Source organism: Epinephelus lanceolatus, chromosome 1, assembly GCF_041903045.1.
Source record: "Epinephelus lanceolatus isolate andai-2023 chromosome 1, ASM4190304v1, whole genome shotgun sequence".
NCBI lineage: Eukaryota > Metazoa > Chordata > Actinopteri > Perciformes > Serranidae > Epinephelus > Epinephelus lanceolatus.
In genome coordinates, this window is record NC_135734.1 from 3,100,010 (window position 1) to 3,116,296 (window position 16,287).

A 16,287-nucleotide genomic window follows, 5' to 3' on the forward strand; every position below is an offset into this window, starting at 1 on the left:
TAGAGTAACAATCTGAGCCTGACAGTGGCAAAAACAAGCATTTTTAATGAATATAAATTAACAGTGCAAATATGCCCTGAGTGGTTACATCACAGTCTGTTTTGTGGCTGCCAAATGGTTTACTGCGGCTATGGAGGTTTTGGAGAGCAGGTTCAGTCATGACTGATCACAGAACAAAACAAAAACTGATTTCTATTCTCTATGCCACACCAGTGCAACAATATTAACATACAGCTTCTGTCTGGCCATTTCTGGATACAAGACAACATATTTTCTCATTCTGAAGCAAGGAACAGGAAGCATGGAAGCCTTTGAGCTACACGGTCTGAACTGATCAGATTTATTAACTGATATATAACTTTGTCTTTAACATTTTAAATAACAAAGGTTACAAAGGCAACAACAGGTAAGAGGAGTAAAAACACAACCATAATACCACACAGTAATATAATGATGAACATGCAAAATGATCCAATTAAAAGTTTGCAGACATCTTGGTGACGTCTTGTTTCAGGTCCATGACGTGCATCTCAATTCTCCTGTGCAGCTCATCCATTGAAGTTGACAGAGTGTCATACAGAGCCTGGACAGTGAAGTGGAACACGTTGGTCTCAAACCATGAATGAAACAATAAATACACTGGGAAAACATGTAGGAGAATGTTCGAACCTGAGCTTTCTCTGTCTCTTTGCTGCAGACGTCTCTCAGGCTCTGGATCTTAACCTTCAACTGCTGTGTCTCTCTAGAGATCTCCTGGATCTTTTCAGCCATCTCCTCACGCTTCTGATGGATTTGGTTACACTGCCTGGAGAACAGTTCAATGTTTGTTTTTAAACTCTCAGTTTACAGAGCAGGATTGTCACATTTTTTCTATTTATCACATTTATATCTATATATACTGTATGTTGTAGCATGAAATACCCCAGCACGTCTTGAACATGCTGCTCCTTCATCTCTCTCTGCTTCTGCCTGCGGATGTTCTGTTTAGACTCTTTGTCCAGCTTCATGGCCAGAGCTCGCTTCAACTGGCCTTCCTCAGTGCACAGGTTTTTCAGCTCCTTCTGCTTCTTCTCATACTGAGCCATGAGCTCCTGGTGCTACACACACACACACACACACAATGGAATCAAGAATTTCCACAGATTCCACCAGCAATCTTTCATCTGTTCACTGAAGCCCAAGTCTACACACAGTAAAACTCCCTAAACCTCAACTGACACAGTGTTGAGTCTACATACAAGTAGAATGTGGACTAATTTACTTGTGTTTGGTGAAGAGTTTTAAACATAATAAAAAAATTTAAAAAACAAACAAACAAACGAACAAAACAAAAAAACACACACACACAAAAATTCTTTCGCCCCTAAAATAAAACAAAACAAAAACACCAGCCCTGTTGTTTCCCAGAGGGCTGTACCACAAAGCCAGTTCGACAGAGCCAGGTGGTAATCAGCTGTCTGTTAACCCAGGCTTTCTGCTTCAGGCTCCATAAAATGAGCTGAACACTTCATTTGACTCTTAAAAATGACAGATAGTGTGCCACCTACTTCAGCCTTTGAAGAACATTTTTAAAAGTATGAGGAGACTGGAATTACCGCCCATGGTTGTATGCTTCCATGCACCAGTTTCTCTTATGCCAGGTTCACACAACACAACATTTTTGTCTGTTCCAACAGTCACTATGTCCGATTACACGATTGTGGACGATACGCTGGTCCACACCAATCATCCCCGGTCGTCTTTCAAGATATGTGTGATGTCATCGGGTTATTCTTGTCCTGTTTATATTATCATTACTATTATTTCAGTCACTGTGTCTGTTCATGTGCCAGCTGAAATGATGTTGTAGTAACATAAAAATTTCCACCAGATGGCAGGAGCTACATTTTAAGTACCGCATGTAAACATGCAAGTCATTGATTCCTCCACAACAAGTTCCTGCAAATGTTTCACGATAAAAGCCTTTTTAGAAAATTAAAGGATTCTCTCAACTGACGTTATAAGGGGCTTTTCATTTTAAACAGCTACAGGAAGTGTTGAGTTTGAAATGATGGCACGAAACATTGCCTTTATCAAGGCAAACAGGAGCAGATTAAAAGTAAAAATATAAAAATACTTAAGGAATAATAAATAACGGCCCGTTTATAATGTAGTCCGTTTCAAATGAAGTTGGTACGCCACTATTTTTTTTTTAATTTTATTACTTTATATCCTCCATTATGAAGAAACAATATTCTTTGCTAGCTTGATACTAATGGCAGTACTCAGTGGGTTGATTAAGTGCCTCAGCTGTTTCACCCCATCATTTTCCCCTTTTACTCTGTTGTGGTAACATCCCTAGAGGAAATATCAACAAAACTCAGGTGTTGTTCCCCTACAGTTGTCTATGGCAGCAGATCGCACTGTCTTTCAATTGGTCAAAGTGACGGCTGTGATGGGAGAAGTCGTAAACGACAAAAAGAAAATCAAACATGCTCAACTTTCTGTTGGAATGTTGTGAGGTGTCCCAGACGTGGCGTTGGTTGTTGTCTACTATGACACACTACAAGAGATGAGACGATGGATTATCATGTATAACACTCATTGTCGTTCACGATCCGAACCGACACCATACGACGCTGCGTTGGGCTGTGATCGGGCTGATATTGTGTAGTGTGTACCCAGCATTACTGTTTTCATCTACGCATATCTGTGACAACATGGATGCTCCACACACAAAGGGATTTTGATCAGTGCTTATTGTAAAATGGGTGTGGTTACAGAGCACTTATTCATACCTCCTCCTGTCGCTGATTGGTGTTGTTCATGCTGCTCTCCAGGTCCTGCAGCAGGTTGTACATCTGCTGGATCTCAGCCTCAGTGTGGGTCATACTCTGCACCATGTTCTGCAGCTCCACCACTCGCTCATCTGCTTCTTCCTGAAATCAATCCCATCCAAAACTTATCATTCACGTGACTGACAAAAACGGTTGCATTTATCAGTCTATTTTCCAAAATGCCAGATTTCCTGTTTTCTTTTCTACTCACGATGGAGTTCTTTATGTTCTTGACGTTCTCCCTCATCCTCTCCATCTGACTCTTCAGCTCCTCTGGAGACTCCACAATCTGAGACTTGAGTTTTGCAATGTCTTCCTTCAGGTTGCTAACATCCACCTTAACCTGGGCCTGACACACACATCCAAACACAGGCCTTGACTCTTACTGTCTATCATTTTGACGTATCTTTCTGAGGTGGTTTGGGATGTCAGTCCGAAGTACCACATATTGTTCACAAAGACGTTTAAGGTTGGTATCAAATGTTAACACCACAGCCACGTACCAGTTTCTGAGTCTTCTCTGCAATTTTGGTTTTCCATTCTGCGATACTTTCATTTATGGCATTCTGAAAGGAGATTTGATTTCACTTGAGAGCACACATAACAACATGTTTTATCATTTGGACTGTGTTTTATCACCACTTACCACTTCCTGATATTCATGCATGGTGGTAGCGTGCAGCTCAGAAAGAGCAGCTGCCAGCTCATCGGCCTCAGCCTGCTGCTCTGGTGGTATGGTCCTGAACAAGGACAAACACAATGAAAAAAGTGTGCATGTGCAAATTTTGTCTTTTATGTGACCCGTGACCATGATAACAGAATTATTAATAAAATAATTACATAATGATCTTGACAAAACATTTTTTCAGATAATCATAACATAGATTATCATTCAGGACCATTAAATTGACTTTTTAATTGTCAATCAATTATTAATCTGTGCATTTAGTTAAGCACTTTATCTTTAGTCTTTAAAAAGTCAATTTAAGTTCCCCTGAACCAGGATGGTGTCTTCAAATGGGCTTCTTTTGCCAACTAACAGTCCAAATACCAGAAATATTACATTTAAAGAGATATAAAATTGCAAAACACCACAATAAAGAAGCCAGAAGCAGCAATACACTAAACAACATCAACAAAAATCACACATATCTAATCCAAGACTTACGTCAGCAGCTCGATCTTCTTCTCTGCCTCTATATTGCCTCTGGTGTAAGCCTGCAGCCTGTCCATGTCTGCCCTCTGACAACAGACAGTAACTGTTTCAATAACTGCAACTCCAAACGCACATGCACGCACGCACGCACACACACACACACACACACACAGAAACCAGGGTCATGGTTGCTACCTTGTCAGCAGTAATCAAGACACAAGGTGGGCATTATGTACATTAAAAGGTATACCAAGCAAAAGTTTCCTTAAAAGCTACGTACTAGGGAAGTAACGATTACCGATATTACGGTAAATTTCGGTTAATTTTTACACGGTAAGAATTACCGTTTATGTTTTAATTAATTGCATTATCGCGGTGGATTATCAGGATATGTAATAACAGCCTCATTCAAGTCTCGCGACGCAGGCGCTGCGTGAATGTGTAGCATGTGTAAACACAAAGAATGAAAACATGTCGGAAGCGGCACTCAGGACATTTTCCCCCCAACTAAACGCACAAAGTCTGAGGTCTGGGCGTACTTTGAGTTTCTGAAGAATGCCGAGGGACAGCTGGTGGAGGACAACTATCCTGTGTGCAGAACATGCAGAAAGAAAGTTGCTGCGAAGGGCAGCAACACTACAAATCTGCTGGCTCCTCTCCGTGACCATCATCCACAGCTTTACAGCCAATGCAAGTTATGCTATGCAAACATCAGTTATTGTGTGAGGGACTTCTAAGACTGTCATAATGTGTAACTCTCGACGTATGCGGGACATTTGAGCCGTATCTGTCCTCCTAAACGGCGACTAGGTTTTCCGTTTTCGTCTAAGACACTTAGGAGCTAATACTAGCTGAGTAGCTAATAGCCGTATTAGCAGCTATGTTGCTAACGCTAACTGTTTCAAAACGAAACGGAGCTGAAAACACTGAGCGGAGCCGACAGAATATAAACCGACGTAACGTAACGCTAATTGAGATCAACTATGACTGAATCACTGTGATTATGGTTATTGTATGGCGAGGTAGAATCGATATAGACGGCCAGTTATGCTTTCTCGACATAAGCTCAAACATAAAACGCTGCCGTGTTAACCTTTGACCGAGAGCATGCACTCCTTTTCTCATAGCTTATAGGTAATCCTCTGACTCACATGCACACTTCTAATGTGTTAATTATTCTGTGTAGTGATGACCATTGCCCTTAGGGTGTTTTTGGTTTCTCCTGCACATTTGTGATATCTATTCTATATATTGTATGTCTTTTGTTCTACTTTTGCATTGTTTTGTTTTATATATATTTTTCCTCTTGTGCTAATAAATAAATAATTAATATATAAATTGTTAACATATTTTGCTGACTGTTTAAATGCACCAGACAAATAAGCTTTGCTCCTGTAATGTTAAACATATTACATATTTTGTTAATTTAAAATAAAATTTTCTGTTGCTGTGCCAGTCCCTTGCCCCTTTAATGTGAAAGTTTCATTTTAATATAATTATATATTATATAAATATATAAATAAATATAATTTTGGCTGTTAACATTTCAGTATGATAAGGAAGTTACAAAGTTTAGTGAAGTTATTTCAATGTATCTATTTTTTTTTTGACATTTTACAGCGCTTAAAAAAATATTGCAATATTATCGTTTACCGTGATAATTTGGTCACTCTAATCGAGATATCAAATTTTCCATATCGTTACATCCCTACTACGTACAGAGTCATCCAACAGTAATCCCTCTAAATTAAGTGTGTGGTGGTGTATTTATCTGCAAAGACCCTGCTCACTGCCTCAATTTTCGTTTTTTGCTCAGGTCAACATATTCCTGGACACAGCGCACAGGTGAAGTCGCAACTTTATCGAAGGTAGCGATCGGGTGCCAAACCATAAGCAGCAGTCTGAGGAAACTATGAAAATATCAAACACAGCACAGGATAAAGCAAATATAGTGAGGCAAGACATCGGAGGGACGAAGCTGCCGTTGGCTTTCACTTTCACTGGTGATACTCATTAAAAAGAAACAGTAGCCAACAATTCCCGCATAGTATACCTTTAAAAAAAATAAAAAAATAAAAAAAATAACACTACATCGACTGCAAAATGTGCAGTCAATAGATCTGTCTGCATTGGAGTTCTGACTCTATCAAGGACCCACATTAAAACTGTTTATTGGGATGTTTTTAATTAAAACTGGCATATTTTATATTTTAGACCTTTCTTGAATCAGGGTTTAACTGTCCACTACAGCCCGCAGTATTCTATTTTGCAGCTGGCCACTGAGTAACACAAGTGGATTATGTAGGGATGGGGTCATCAACTAGAACTGTCTAAGGGACCGCACTTTCAAATTGTCTATATATCCATCCATCCATTTTCATCTGCTTATCCAGGGCCGGGGCCCAGGATAAGCAGGCCGAGCAAAGCACCCCAGACATCCCTCTGCCCAGCAATGCTTTCTAGCTCCTCCTGGGGGACGCCAAGGCGCTCCCAGGCCAGATGAGATATGTAATCCCTCCCGCGAGTTATAGCGCTACCCCAGGGCCTCCTACCAGTGGGACGTGCCCGGAACACCTCCAGTGGGAGGCGCCCAGGAGGCATCCTGATCAGATGCCCGAACCACCTCAACTGACCCCTTTTGATGCGAAGGAGCAGCAGCTCTACTCCAAGCTCCTTACCCCATCTCTATGGCTATATACAGTGCCCTCCAAAAGTATTGGAACAGTGAGGCCAATTCCTTTATTTTTGTTGTAGACTGAAAATATTTGGGTTTGACATCAAAAGATGAATATGGGACAAGAGATCAACATTTCAGCTTTCATTTCCAGGTATTTACATCTGGATCTGATACACAACTTAGAAGATAGCACCTTTTGTTTGAACCCACCCATTTTTCATGAGAGCAAAAGTATTGGAACATGTGACTGACAGGTGTGTTTTGTTGCCCAGGTGTCTCCCAATTACATTGATTATTCAAACAATAAATAGCACTGGATGTCTGAGCTCAGTTTCAGATTGGGTACGATAGGTTTTGCCTGTGCAGACTGCATTTAGAGGTGGAACCAACATGAAAACCAGAGAGCTGTCTATGGGTGAAAAAGAAGCAATTGTGAATCTGAGAGAAGATGGACAATCAATCAGAGCCATTGCACAAACATTGCCCATAGCCAGTACAACCATTTGGAATGTCCTGAAGAAGAAAGAAACCACTGGTGTACTAAGCAACAGACGTTGAACAGGTAGACCAAGGAAAACATCAGCAGTTGATGACAGAAACATTGTGAGAGCTGTAAAGAAAGACCCTAAAACAACTGTTAGTGACATCAGCAACAACCTCCAGAGGGCAGGAGTGAAGGTATCACAATCTACTGTTCGCAGAAGACTTCATGAACAAAAGTACAGAGGCTACACCAGAAGATGCAAACCACTCATTAGCAAGAAGAATAGGAAGGCCAGGCTGGAATTTGCCAAAAGGTACAGAGATGAGCCTCAAAAATTCTGGGAAAAAGTTTTATGGACTGATGAGACAAAGATTAACTTTTTCCAAAGTGATGGAAAGGCGAAAGTTTGGAGAAAGAAAGGATCTGCTCATGATCCCAAACATTCAAGCTCATCTGTGAAACACGGTGGAGGTAATGTCATGGCTTGGGCTTGCATGGCTTCTTCTGGGACGGGCTTTTTCATCTTCATTGATGATGTAACACATGATGGCAGCAGCAAAATGAACTCAGAAGTCTACAGAAACATTTTGTCTGCTAATTTAAAGAAAGATGCAACCAAACTGATTGGGAGATCCTTCATCATGCAGCAAGATAACGACCCAAAACACACTGCCAAAACAACAAAGGAGTTCATCAGGGGCAAGAAGTGGAAGGTTTTAGACTGGCCAAGTCAGTCTCCAGACTTAAACCCAATAGAGCATGCATTTTACCTGCTGAAGAGGAGACTGAAGGGAGTAACCCCCCAAAACAAACAACAACTGAAAGAGACTGCGGTGAAAGCCTGGAAAAGCATCACAAAAGAAGAATGCAAAAGTTTGGTGATGTCAATGGGTCACAGGCTTGATGCAGTTATTGAAAGCAAAGGATTTGCAACTAAATATTAAGTCTCATTCACTTTAATCTATTTTAAGTTTATATGTTCCAATACTTTTGCTCACCTAAAAATTTTGTGTTCCATTACAAATAATACTATCTTCTAAGTTGTGTATCAGATCCAGATGTAAATACCTGGAAATAAAAGCTGAAATGTTGATCTCTTGTCTCATATTCATCTTTTGATGTCAAACCCAAATGTTTTCAGTCTACAACAAAAGTAAACGAATTGGACTCACTGTTCCAATACTTTTGGAGGGCACTGTATTACTAGAGTTGTACCGATACCTGTATCGCCTCCGATACTGCCTAAAATGTGGCATCTGCGAGTACAGCCTATGCCCAATCCCATACCAAGCACACTATCGTCTCTCTCTCTCTCTCTCTCTCTCTCTCTCTCTCTCTCTCTCTCTCTCTCTCTCATTGCAGCGGTGCCTGGATAGTGTGACGTGTGTGGATAATAAGTAAAAATATAAAGATACAGGGGGAATGATAAATAACGGCCCTTTTATAATGTAGTCTGTTTCAAATGAAGCTGGTAGCCTCTGCAGTTGTGGTGAGTAAAAGCCCTGCCACTATTTTTTAATTTTCTTACTTTAAGTCATCTAGTCAAAATTTTTGTATTTGTTAATACAAGCCCTACATTCTACTGTAGCCTTTAAAATGTATTTTTTACCAAATTGTGTGGCTGCACTTTAACCTGTGTCTTGATCTGTGTCAACACTAGATAATAATAAGAAAGGATAAAAAAGTTTTATGGCATTAATTCTACTATCATGTATTTATTTCTTAATATTTTTCATAGAGTTTTAGGAGTTGAGACATACAACAATTCATATCCCATCCATTTTTATTTTACGCACTGGTATTGGATCAGTACTCGGTATTGGCAGATACCTAAGGTTCAGGGATCGGAATCGGTATCGGGAAGGAAAAAGTGGTATTGGTACATCTCTACATATTACTAACTTTAATAATGAAGTAATGAAATATGTTATGGAATATAATGAAACAAAATTTCGAAGAAGGGCTATTAGTTTTTACCCATTCTTGCATGAATCAATCAATCAATTTTATGTATAAAGCCCAATATCACAAATCACAATTTGCCTCACAGGGCTTTACAGCATATGACATCCCTCTGTCCTTATGACTCTCGCAGCGGATAAGGAAAAACTCCCCAAAAAAACCCCTTTAACGGGGAAAAAAAACGGTAGAAACCTCAGGAAGAGCAACTGAGGAGGGATCCCTCTTCCAGGACGGACGTGCAATAGATGTCATACAGAACAGATCAGCATGATAAATTAACAGTAATCCGCATGACACAATGAGACAGAGACAGAGAGAGAGAGAGAGAGAGAGAGAGAGAGAGAGAGAGATGCAGGTAATGACAGTAGCTTACAACAACATTATTGAAAGTAATAATATTATAGTTATAGTTCTGGCTACTGTGGTACAATATGTTGAAAGTATGTATGAAGTTATGGCCCATGCAGCATAAAAGACAAGAATTCATTCCAGTAACAATGATCCAACACTCACAGCAACCAGCAAAATACGTGTTAAACCCAAACAGCAAACTTTACCCATTATAGTAGCACAACTGTCAGGGCTGAGACACACACTGAGTAAGTGTGTGTTTGTGAGAGAGAAAGAGGGACATAGAGATCATATCTTACTCAGGATGCTACTTTATCACTCACTGACATTTGACATTTTTGTAGTAAGCTTACCCGAAGTCGCTGCATCACTACCACAAATAATAAGCCAACAGAGGGATTTATAATATCTTTAGTTCCTGCAGGTCAATCGCACATGTGTGTGGTTGGTAAATACCAATAAATAAATTACTATATATTACTATAATTATTTTTCAATCTCAATTGTTTTGGGGTTTGCTTCAGTATAGGACCAAAAAAATACTAGATATCCTAAATACTGTAATGCATTTTTCCTCCTCATATTTTCTGAATTAGTTAATATTTTGCAAGCTGGATGGGAGTCTTTGGTCCATCAGTCGACGATCCCTGATGTTGGGGTTACAACACAATTGTTTAGGGCCTATGTAGGCTGCAGAGATCCTTTTCCTTACCAGTCCTACTATATTAACAGTTGACTCACAGGGTAAAAGAGCATTGCAGGTTTTAACCTACTGCCAACCCCCAGTATGACATACAAATTTGGCCTGTTTGTCCAAGATGATGTCCATCCTCTGCTTCCTGAAGTGAAGAAAGTTCATTATGGCACTTAAAACAGTCAGAGTCTTCTGTTTTTCTAGAAAAGGAAGAACAAGGCCATTATTCAGGGTTATTTGACATCTAGCTATTAGATGTGGAAATATATAATGATGTAATAGTTTCAGAAAAACTCTGGACAGATAAAATTTAAAATCATTAACTTACTTGGCGCTAGAAGGTCATTCAGTGAAAAATCGTACACCAAACACATTGGCAGAAACTGCCGCCTATAAAACATCCCACACAGTAATGTTAGAAATATATGCACTGCATGCAACAATAAACATCTTGCATAAAAATCTCACTGATTCCAGAGCTGAACCCTTTCAAGTTCTGAACTAAGGATAACAAAAACAGTTGGGTGCTCTATTCATTTGAGTCTATTTGGTCTGCTTACATAATTCTAAATACATTCTGTCCTTAAAGAGTAACTAAACCCCCAAACGACTTTTTTTCAATTGAAAAACATTGTATTTAGTAGTGATGTTGATAGATTCAGGTCCATATGTTGACATCTGAGTGCAGAGTATTTGAAGTCTACATATTGTGTCATAAATATGCATAGTGACCGCCCTCTACAGGTTGAAACCTGGCTATTGCAATTGAATTTTGCTATTTGTTGATCAGGGGCTTCATTTATAAAACACTGCAGAGAATATACACTAAATGTTTGCATACATACAAATGAGGAAATGTACATATGCCAAAAAATATTCTGATTTATAAAACCATGCGTATGCCTGCTAGTGCACAGTTTACAAATCCTTTTATAAATCCCAAATCAACTTGGAATTGCATGCACGGGGCCCAGCCTAATATCTCGCCCTCTACACACCCACATTCCACCATAAATGGTAAAGTCAAAGCACCTCATTAATTCTGATACATAAACATGAGCTGGCTGATCAATGGTTCTATACAGTATATCATGGCAATGACTGAGAGGAAAACTGAGAGAATTAATATTCCTGACACAGAAATTGAGGTGCTTGTGGGTGAGCTGGAGGTTAGAAAACACAGCCTGTTGTTTAGTGGGCAGTGAGGTCACAAATGAAAGGCAGTGAGTGGGAACATGTTGCTGCTGCTTTTAATGCAGTCAGTTCATCAAACAGGACACTAGCTGCCATTAAAAAGGGTCAGATGATCTAAAGATGGTTACCAAAGAGAAAAGCATTGCGCCCTGCTGTCTTTGCTAATTACCACAGTCCATATGCGCAGGTGGTGAAGAGGAAGCAGAGTACTGCAGTGTCTCCAGTGTGCTTTGTGCGCCTAAAAGCACACTTGTGATCCCTGTGGCCATTTTACACACAAAAACTATCAGAAAACTAAAATGGTACTTGGTGATATTTGCACAGTATTAGAGGAGATTATTGAAAACTGTTGACACAGTGCACTGCAATTATTTAATGCTGTTTGATGTTATCTTGGATTTCTACAATCGACAACATTAATTTCATCAGTTAGCCTGGTTAACATGGCTGAGGTGAAAATGACTCAGTATATTCACCTCTATTATCGAGTAAAGGAAAGCCAAACTTTCCTGAATCCTGTCACCTGCCACAGCCTGACATCATCCAGCTGTGCACAAGGGTCAACAGCATGCAGATGGCCCCTCCCCTACCCTCCGCACTCCAGTGGTAGGGAATGTGACGGTAACACAGCGCTAATGAAATACTGAGTGGGATTTGATTTGAGATTTAAGGTGACATATCTCCTGTAATCAAAATGTGTGTATGTAAAAGTTCTGGCTCACTGGCACAAACACAAAAAGCACTGCTGCATCTGATGTATATGAAGTGGATCTCTAAGAAACATATGATATGAGGTGAATTTAAATGTGTGAGAGATCATTATACGTACAATGTTCCCTCTCACATTTCCATAATCTGGCTTCAATTCACCATCTCGCCATCTGTGTCAGCAATTTTCCGTCTCAAAATGGGCGTACATATGGGTCAGAGTTTTCTTAAATTTAAGCACATTTCCTCGTCAAGTTTTTCTTTATAAATCCCAGTTTATGCTTAGAAAATGGCGTATGCACATGTCACGCCCTTTTTTTTTAGCATAAGCATTGGTTATAAATGAGGCCCCAGGAGCCTAGTGACGTATATGGACAGAGCTTTCATCACCAACCAAGCCCTGCCCATTTTCAAGTTCCTGGAAGGAGGCACTTAGGCCAAAAGCCAGGGGGTTATTTCCTAAACTTGTTATCAGCAATAATCCTTTTTTTTTTTTTTTCAGTCCGTGGCAGTTGGTACATATAATACTGTGTAATATCCTGGAAAGGAAGCAAGTAAACTCACATGCGCATATAGACGCTCATGATAGCTGTTGTCCCCTCATGATATACTGGATTCTGAATGTTCTCCAAAAGAGGAAGCTTTGGGAAAACAAAAAAGATCCAGCTCTTAAATATAGGAAAGATGGTGATGACTCTGTCTATGACATATACCACCACACCATTCCCTACAAAAACAGGTGTGGAAAGTGACACTATAACACCAAACAATAAGAAATATATGTGACTGCTCAGTGTAACATAGAATCTAGAGTGAAATTAGACAGTACTTACCATGGAGTGACACTCAGGTCTGAAACGATACAGGAGATGCAACACTCTCATGTACAACGTTTGAACCGCCTCTGGCTGGAAGAGAGAGTAAGTGAGTGCTATGTTAATGATCTGTAATTTATCTGACCATAGACTGATGGCTGGAAATCAAACAGCATCTCAACTACGGGCAGGTATTTTGTCTGGTCCAGTTCTTTGCTTCATTGAAATCAAAGCTGGGTGAATGTTTACAGCTGGTACCCGATTTTGGTAAATCGAACATACACATGCCTATGTGTATATTAAAAGAGTTACTGGTTGTTGTAATTTTTGTTCCTGTTCATTCTGGCTGTGTAATGATCTCTTGGTAAGAAGATTCCTGTATATCCTACATACAGGGGACTAAATCCACATTGCTTGTTCTGTGCAAAGAGCAAGGTCTGCATCTAATTATAATTATTTTCATTATTGATTACAGAGTAACTACAGCTTAGGCATGTTAGATTTAAGACATTTTTAATGCCCCTCAGAATTAAATTTAATACCAATTTTATGATAACCAATACTGAAGGAAAACAAAACATGAACCAAAATAAATGACTAAGGGTTAGGGAACATTTTATATTAATGTTTTTTGTAACATAAAACAGGACATTTTTTGTCAAGTTAAAAAGTTAGATGACCTACTTAAATGTTGAAAAAAAAAAACTTTCTAGAGAGGAATACATGGAAAACAATGAACATTATAATATCCATTTAGTTTTTCTTAGGGATGCACAATATTGGGTTTTTGTCAATATCCGATATGCCAATGTATAACAACTCATTTGACCAATAACTGATAGCAATATCGATATATCCACTTTTGCCCAACCTAATTTTAGTGATCATCAAGTCTCTTCTGTAGTGGAATAAACATCATATTATGCACACATACTCTTATTGTGATGGCCCACCAGCAGATGGAGACATGAAATACAGTGTTTTTAAATGTATGCAATATTCATTCATAGTGCAAAATAGGAAAAAGTATGTGGCTGATTCAGTTAATTTTAAAGCCAGTATCGGCTGATACCGATGACGTGCTAATATTATCGTGCATCACTAGTTTTCCTTGAGAAAAGCTTGTTTGGGTGGCAGTAGCTCAGTCCATAGGGACTTGGGTTGGGAACCGGAGGGTCACCTGTTTGAGTCCCCGTCCGGACCAAATATGGAGTGTGGACTGGTGGCTGGAGAGGTGCTATTTCACCTCCTGGGCACTGCCGAGGTGCCCTTGAGCAAGGCACCGAACTCCCCAACCGCTCGGGGCGCCTGACCAAGGCAGCCCCCTCACTCTGACATCTCTCCACTTTGTGCATGTATAGGTCCTGTTTGTGCATGTGTGTGTCTTTCGGACCTGTGTGTAATTGACAGCAAGAGTGAAAACACTGAATTTCCCCTCAGGGGGATTAATAAAGTATATAAAATTAAAAAAAAAAAAATAAATAAATTATTTGTCATTTGGTCGAATGTGGTTTTAGTGATTAATGTTATTATCTTTCAAATAAAAATTCTAAATATGTGCTGATTAAAGCTTCTCAACTGTGGCACTTTGCTGCTTGTTGTCATATTTGATTGTAAATTGAATATTTTCATATCTTTAAGTTAGGGACTGTGGGTCACTTAAAACAAGTGGACACCATAATCTTGAGCTTTGGGAAATTTTAGCTGGCACCTTTCACTACTTTCAGACAATTTAGAAACAAAACTATTTATTGAGTAATCGTCATCATTAAAAAAGAAAAAACAAAAACAGCAGATTAATCCACAATGAAAACAATCGTTAGTTACAGTCCTATCTGGAATCATACTATGTTTCATGTCACTTTTTATATGTGACAACAAAAGCAGTTAACCCTGACTGGAGAAGCTGAAACAAGACAATGCTCACTGGTTTTGCTTAAAATGATCGATTATTAGTTATAATAGTTCGCTGACCAATTAACAGTCAAGTTTACGTTAATTAAATCAAGTGGGTATCTATATTTAACTGATCCTGTTTTTTTTCTGGGCTTTGTCTGTTTATCCAAATGAATGTGAATGGTTAAACTGGTTTGCACAACACAAAAAGCTGTTATACACAAAGTGTAAAATATAAAAGCACAGCTTCGATGTCCAGAATACAGATAACGTTACATAAATTCAATGCACGCATTGAACCTGACCACAACTTCAACTCTTCAGTTCGGTCCCTGGCAACATTAATTATATTTCTAACTCCATTATGTGCGTTGCACACTTCTGACGAACCTTTCAAATGTAGTCATTATGTTGCCGTTATCAAGTATGAATTATATAGTTTGTGGACAGTGAACGGACGTTACCTTAGGAGTAGGAGTCAGGTCGCTCTTGTTGAAATGTTTCGCCTCTTGACCCGTGAGAACTTCTGTCCGGTAAAAGTTCACTATCGCATCCACAGCATAGACGGGGAAGGTGTTTTCTGTCATTGTCGCAATTTTAATACCAGCTACAAAAAAACAACACGAAAAAACTATTTCTGTTTCAGCGACGACACAAAATTGGCGCCTTAAAACGTCTTCCGTGTTGATTTCTGGACGACGCATCTGATTGGTTAATTCATACTTCTTCTGTTGTGAGAAACATGATTCATTACTCATCTGCGCCCTCTACCGCACTGACTGTTTCAAACTCTTTAACTCTCCCCTCTCACTTTAGCCTGCCCTCACACAGTTATTTGGACTTCATTTAAATATTTGGGGAAAACTGTGTTTGCCAACTAATCTGATATTCGATTAATCAGTTTAAGTAATTAAAAAAAAGTCAAACTTTTCTAATTCCAACTTCCTACGTGTTGATATTTTCTGGTTTCTTTACTCTTCCATGACAGTAAACTGAATATCTTTTGGTCGAGGACAAAACAAAACATTGATGATCAGTTATCACTATATCAAATGGATATGGCAAACGTATTAGCAAATGGTGGCCTATTTACACGTCAAGTATACATGTAGTAGCATCAGCACTGATCAATCTAATAAGTCAAATAATTACTCTCCTTTTTAACGCTCTGTAAGGTTTGGTGTCCACCAATTACTGAGGGAAATATCTGCCCTTTTAGCTCTTTAATACTCCACTATGTTCACTAGATAATAGCTGACTTTGTTGATCAAGTGTTTGATGCTTAGCAGGTAGCGCACAGGTTGTCCGAGCATTTTCGCTTAAAACAGCTTCCTGCTGCTGCTGAAAACCACACGGATGAGATGAATGAAAACAGTTACGTTTTGCAACTTTATTGTGGTGCTTTCAAAACGACACCTGTGTCTGCCTTTCAGGTTGAGATGGGTGAAATGCTGCTGTATATTAGAAGAAAACAGTTCATGATGAACTACTGGGCAAATCTTCGAGGGCATTCTAAAGGTAGGTATCCTACAAC

At 39.3% G+C, this 16,287-nt stretch overlaps 1 protein-coding gene across 1 annotated transcript; it reads right to left on the reverse strand.

Moving 5' to 3' along the window:
- Positions 1-310: 310 nt before the first annotated feature.
- Positions 311-15,442, reverse strand: nuf2 (UF2 component of NDC80 kinetochore complex). The gene is made up of 13 exons (XM_033632570.2): positions 15,218-15,442; positions 12,876-12,950; positions 12,607-12,683; positions 10,469-10,530; positions 10,243-10,340; positions 3,985-4,058; positions 3,463-3,556; positions 3,320-3,382; positions 3,028-3,165; positions 2,778-2,918; positions 922-1,097; positions 670-805; positions 311-583 (listed from the first exon to the last, which is right to left on the reverse strand). The coding sequence occupies exons 1-13, from the start codon at positions 15,338-15,340 to the stop codon at positions 476-478; spliced, it is 1,365 nt and encodes a 454-aa protein (XP_033488461.2). The 5' UTR covers positions 15,341-15,442; the 3' UTR covers positions 311-475.
- Positions 15,443-16,287: the final 845 nt, after the last annotated feature.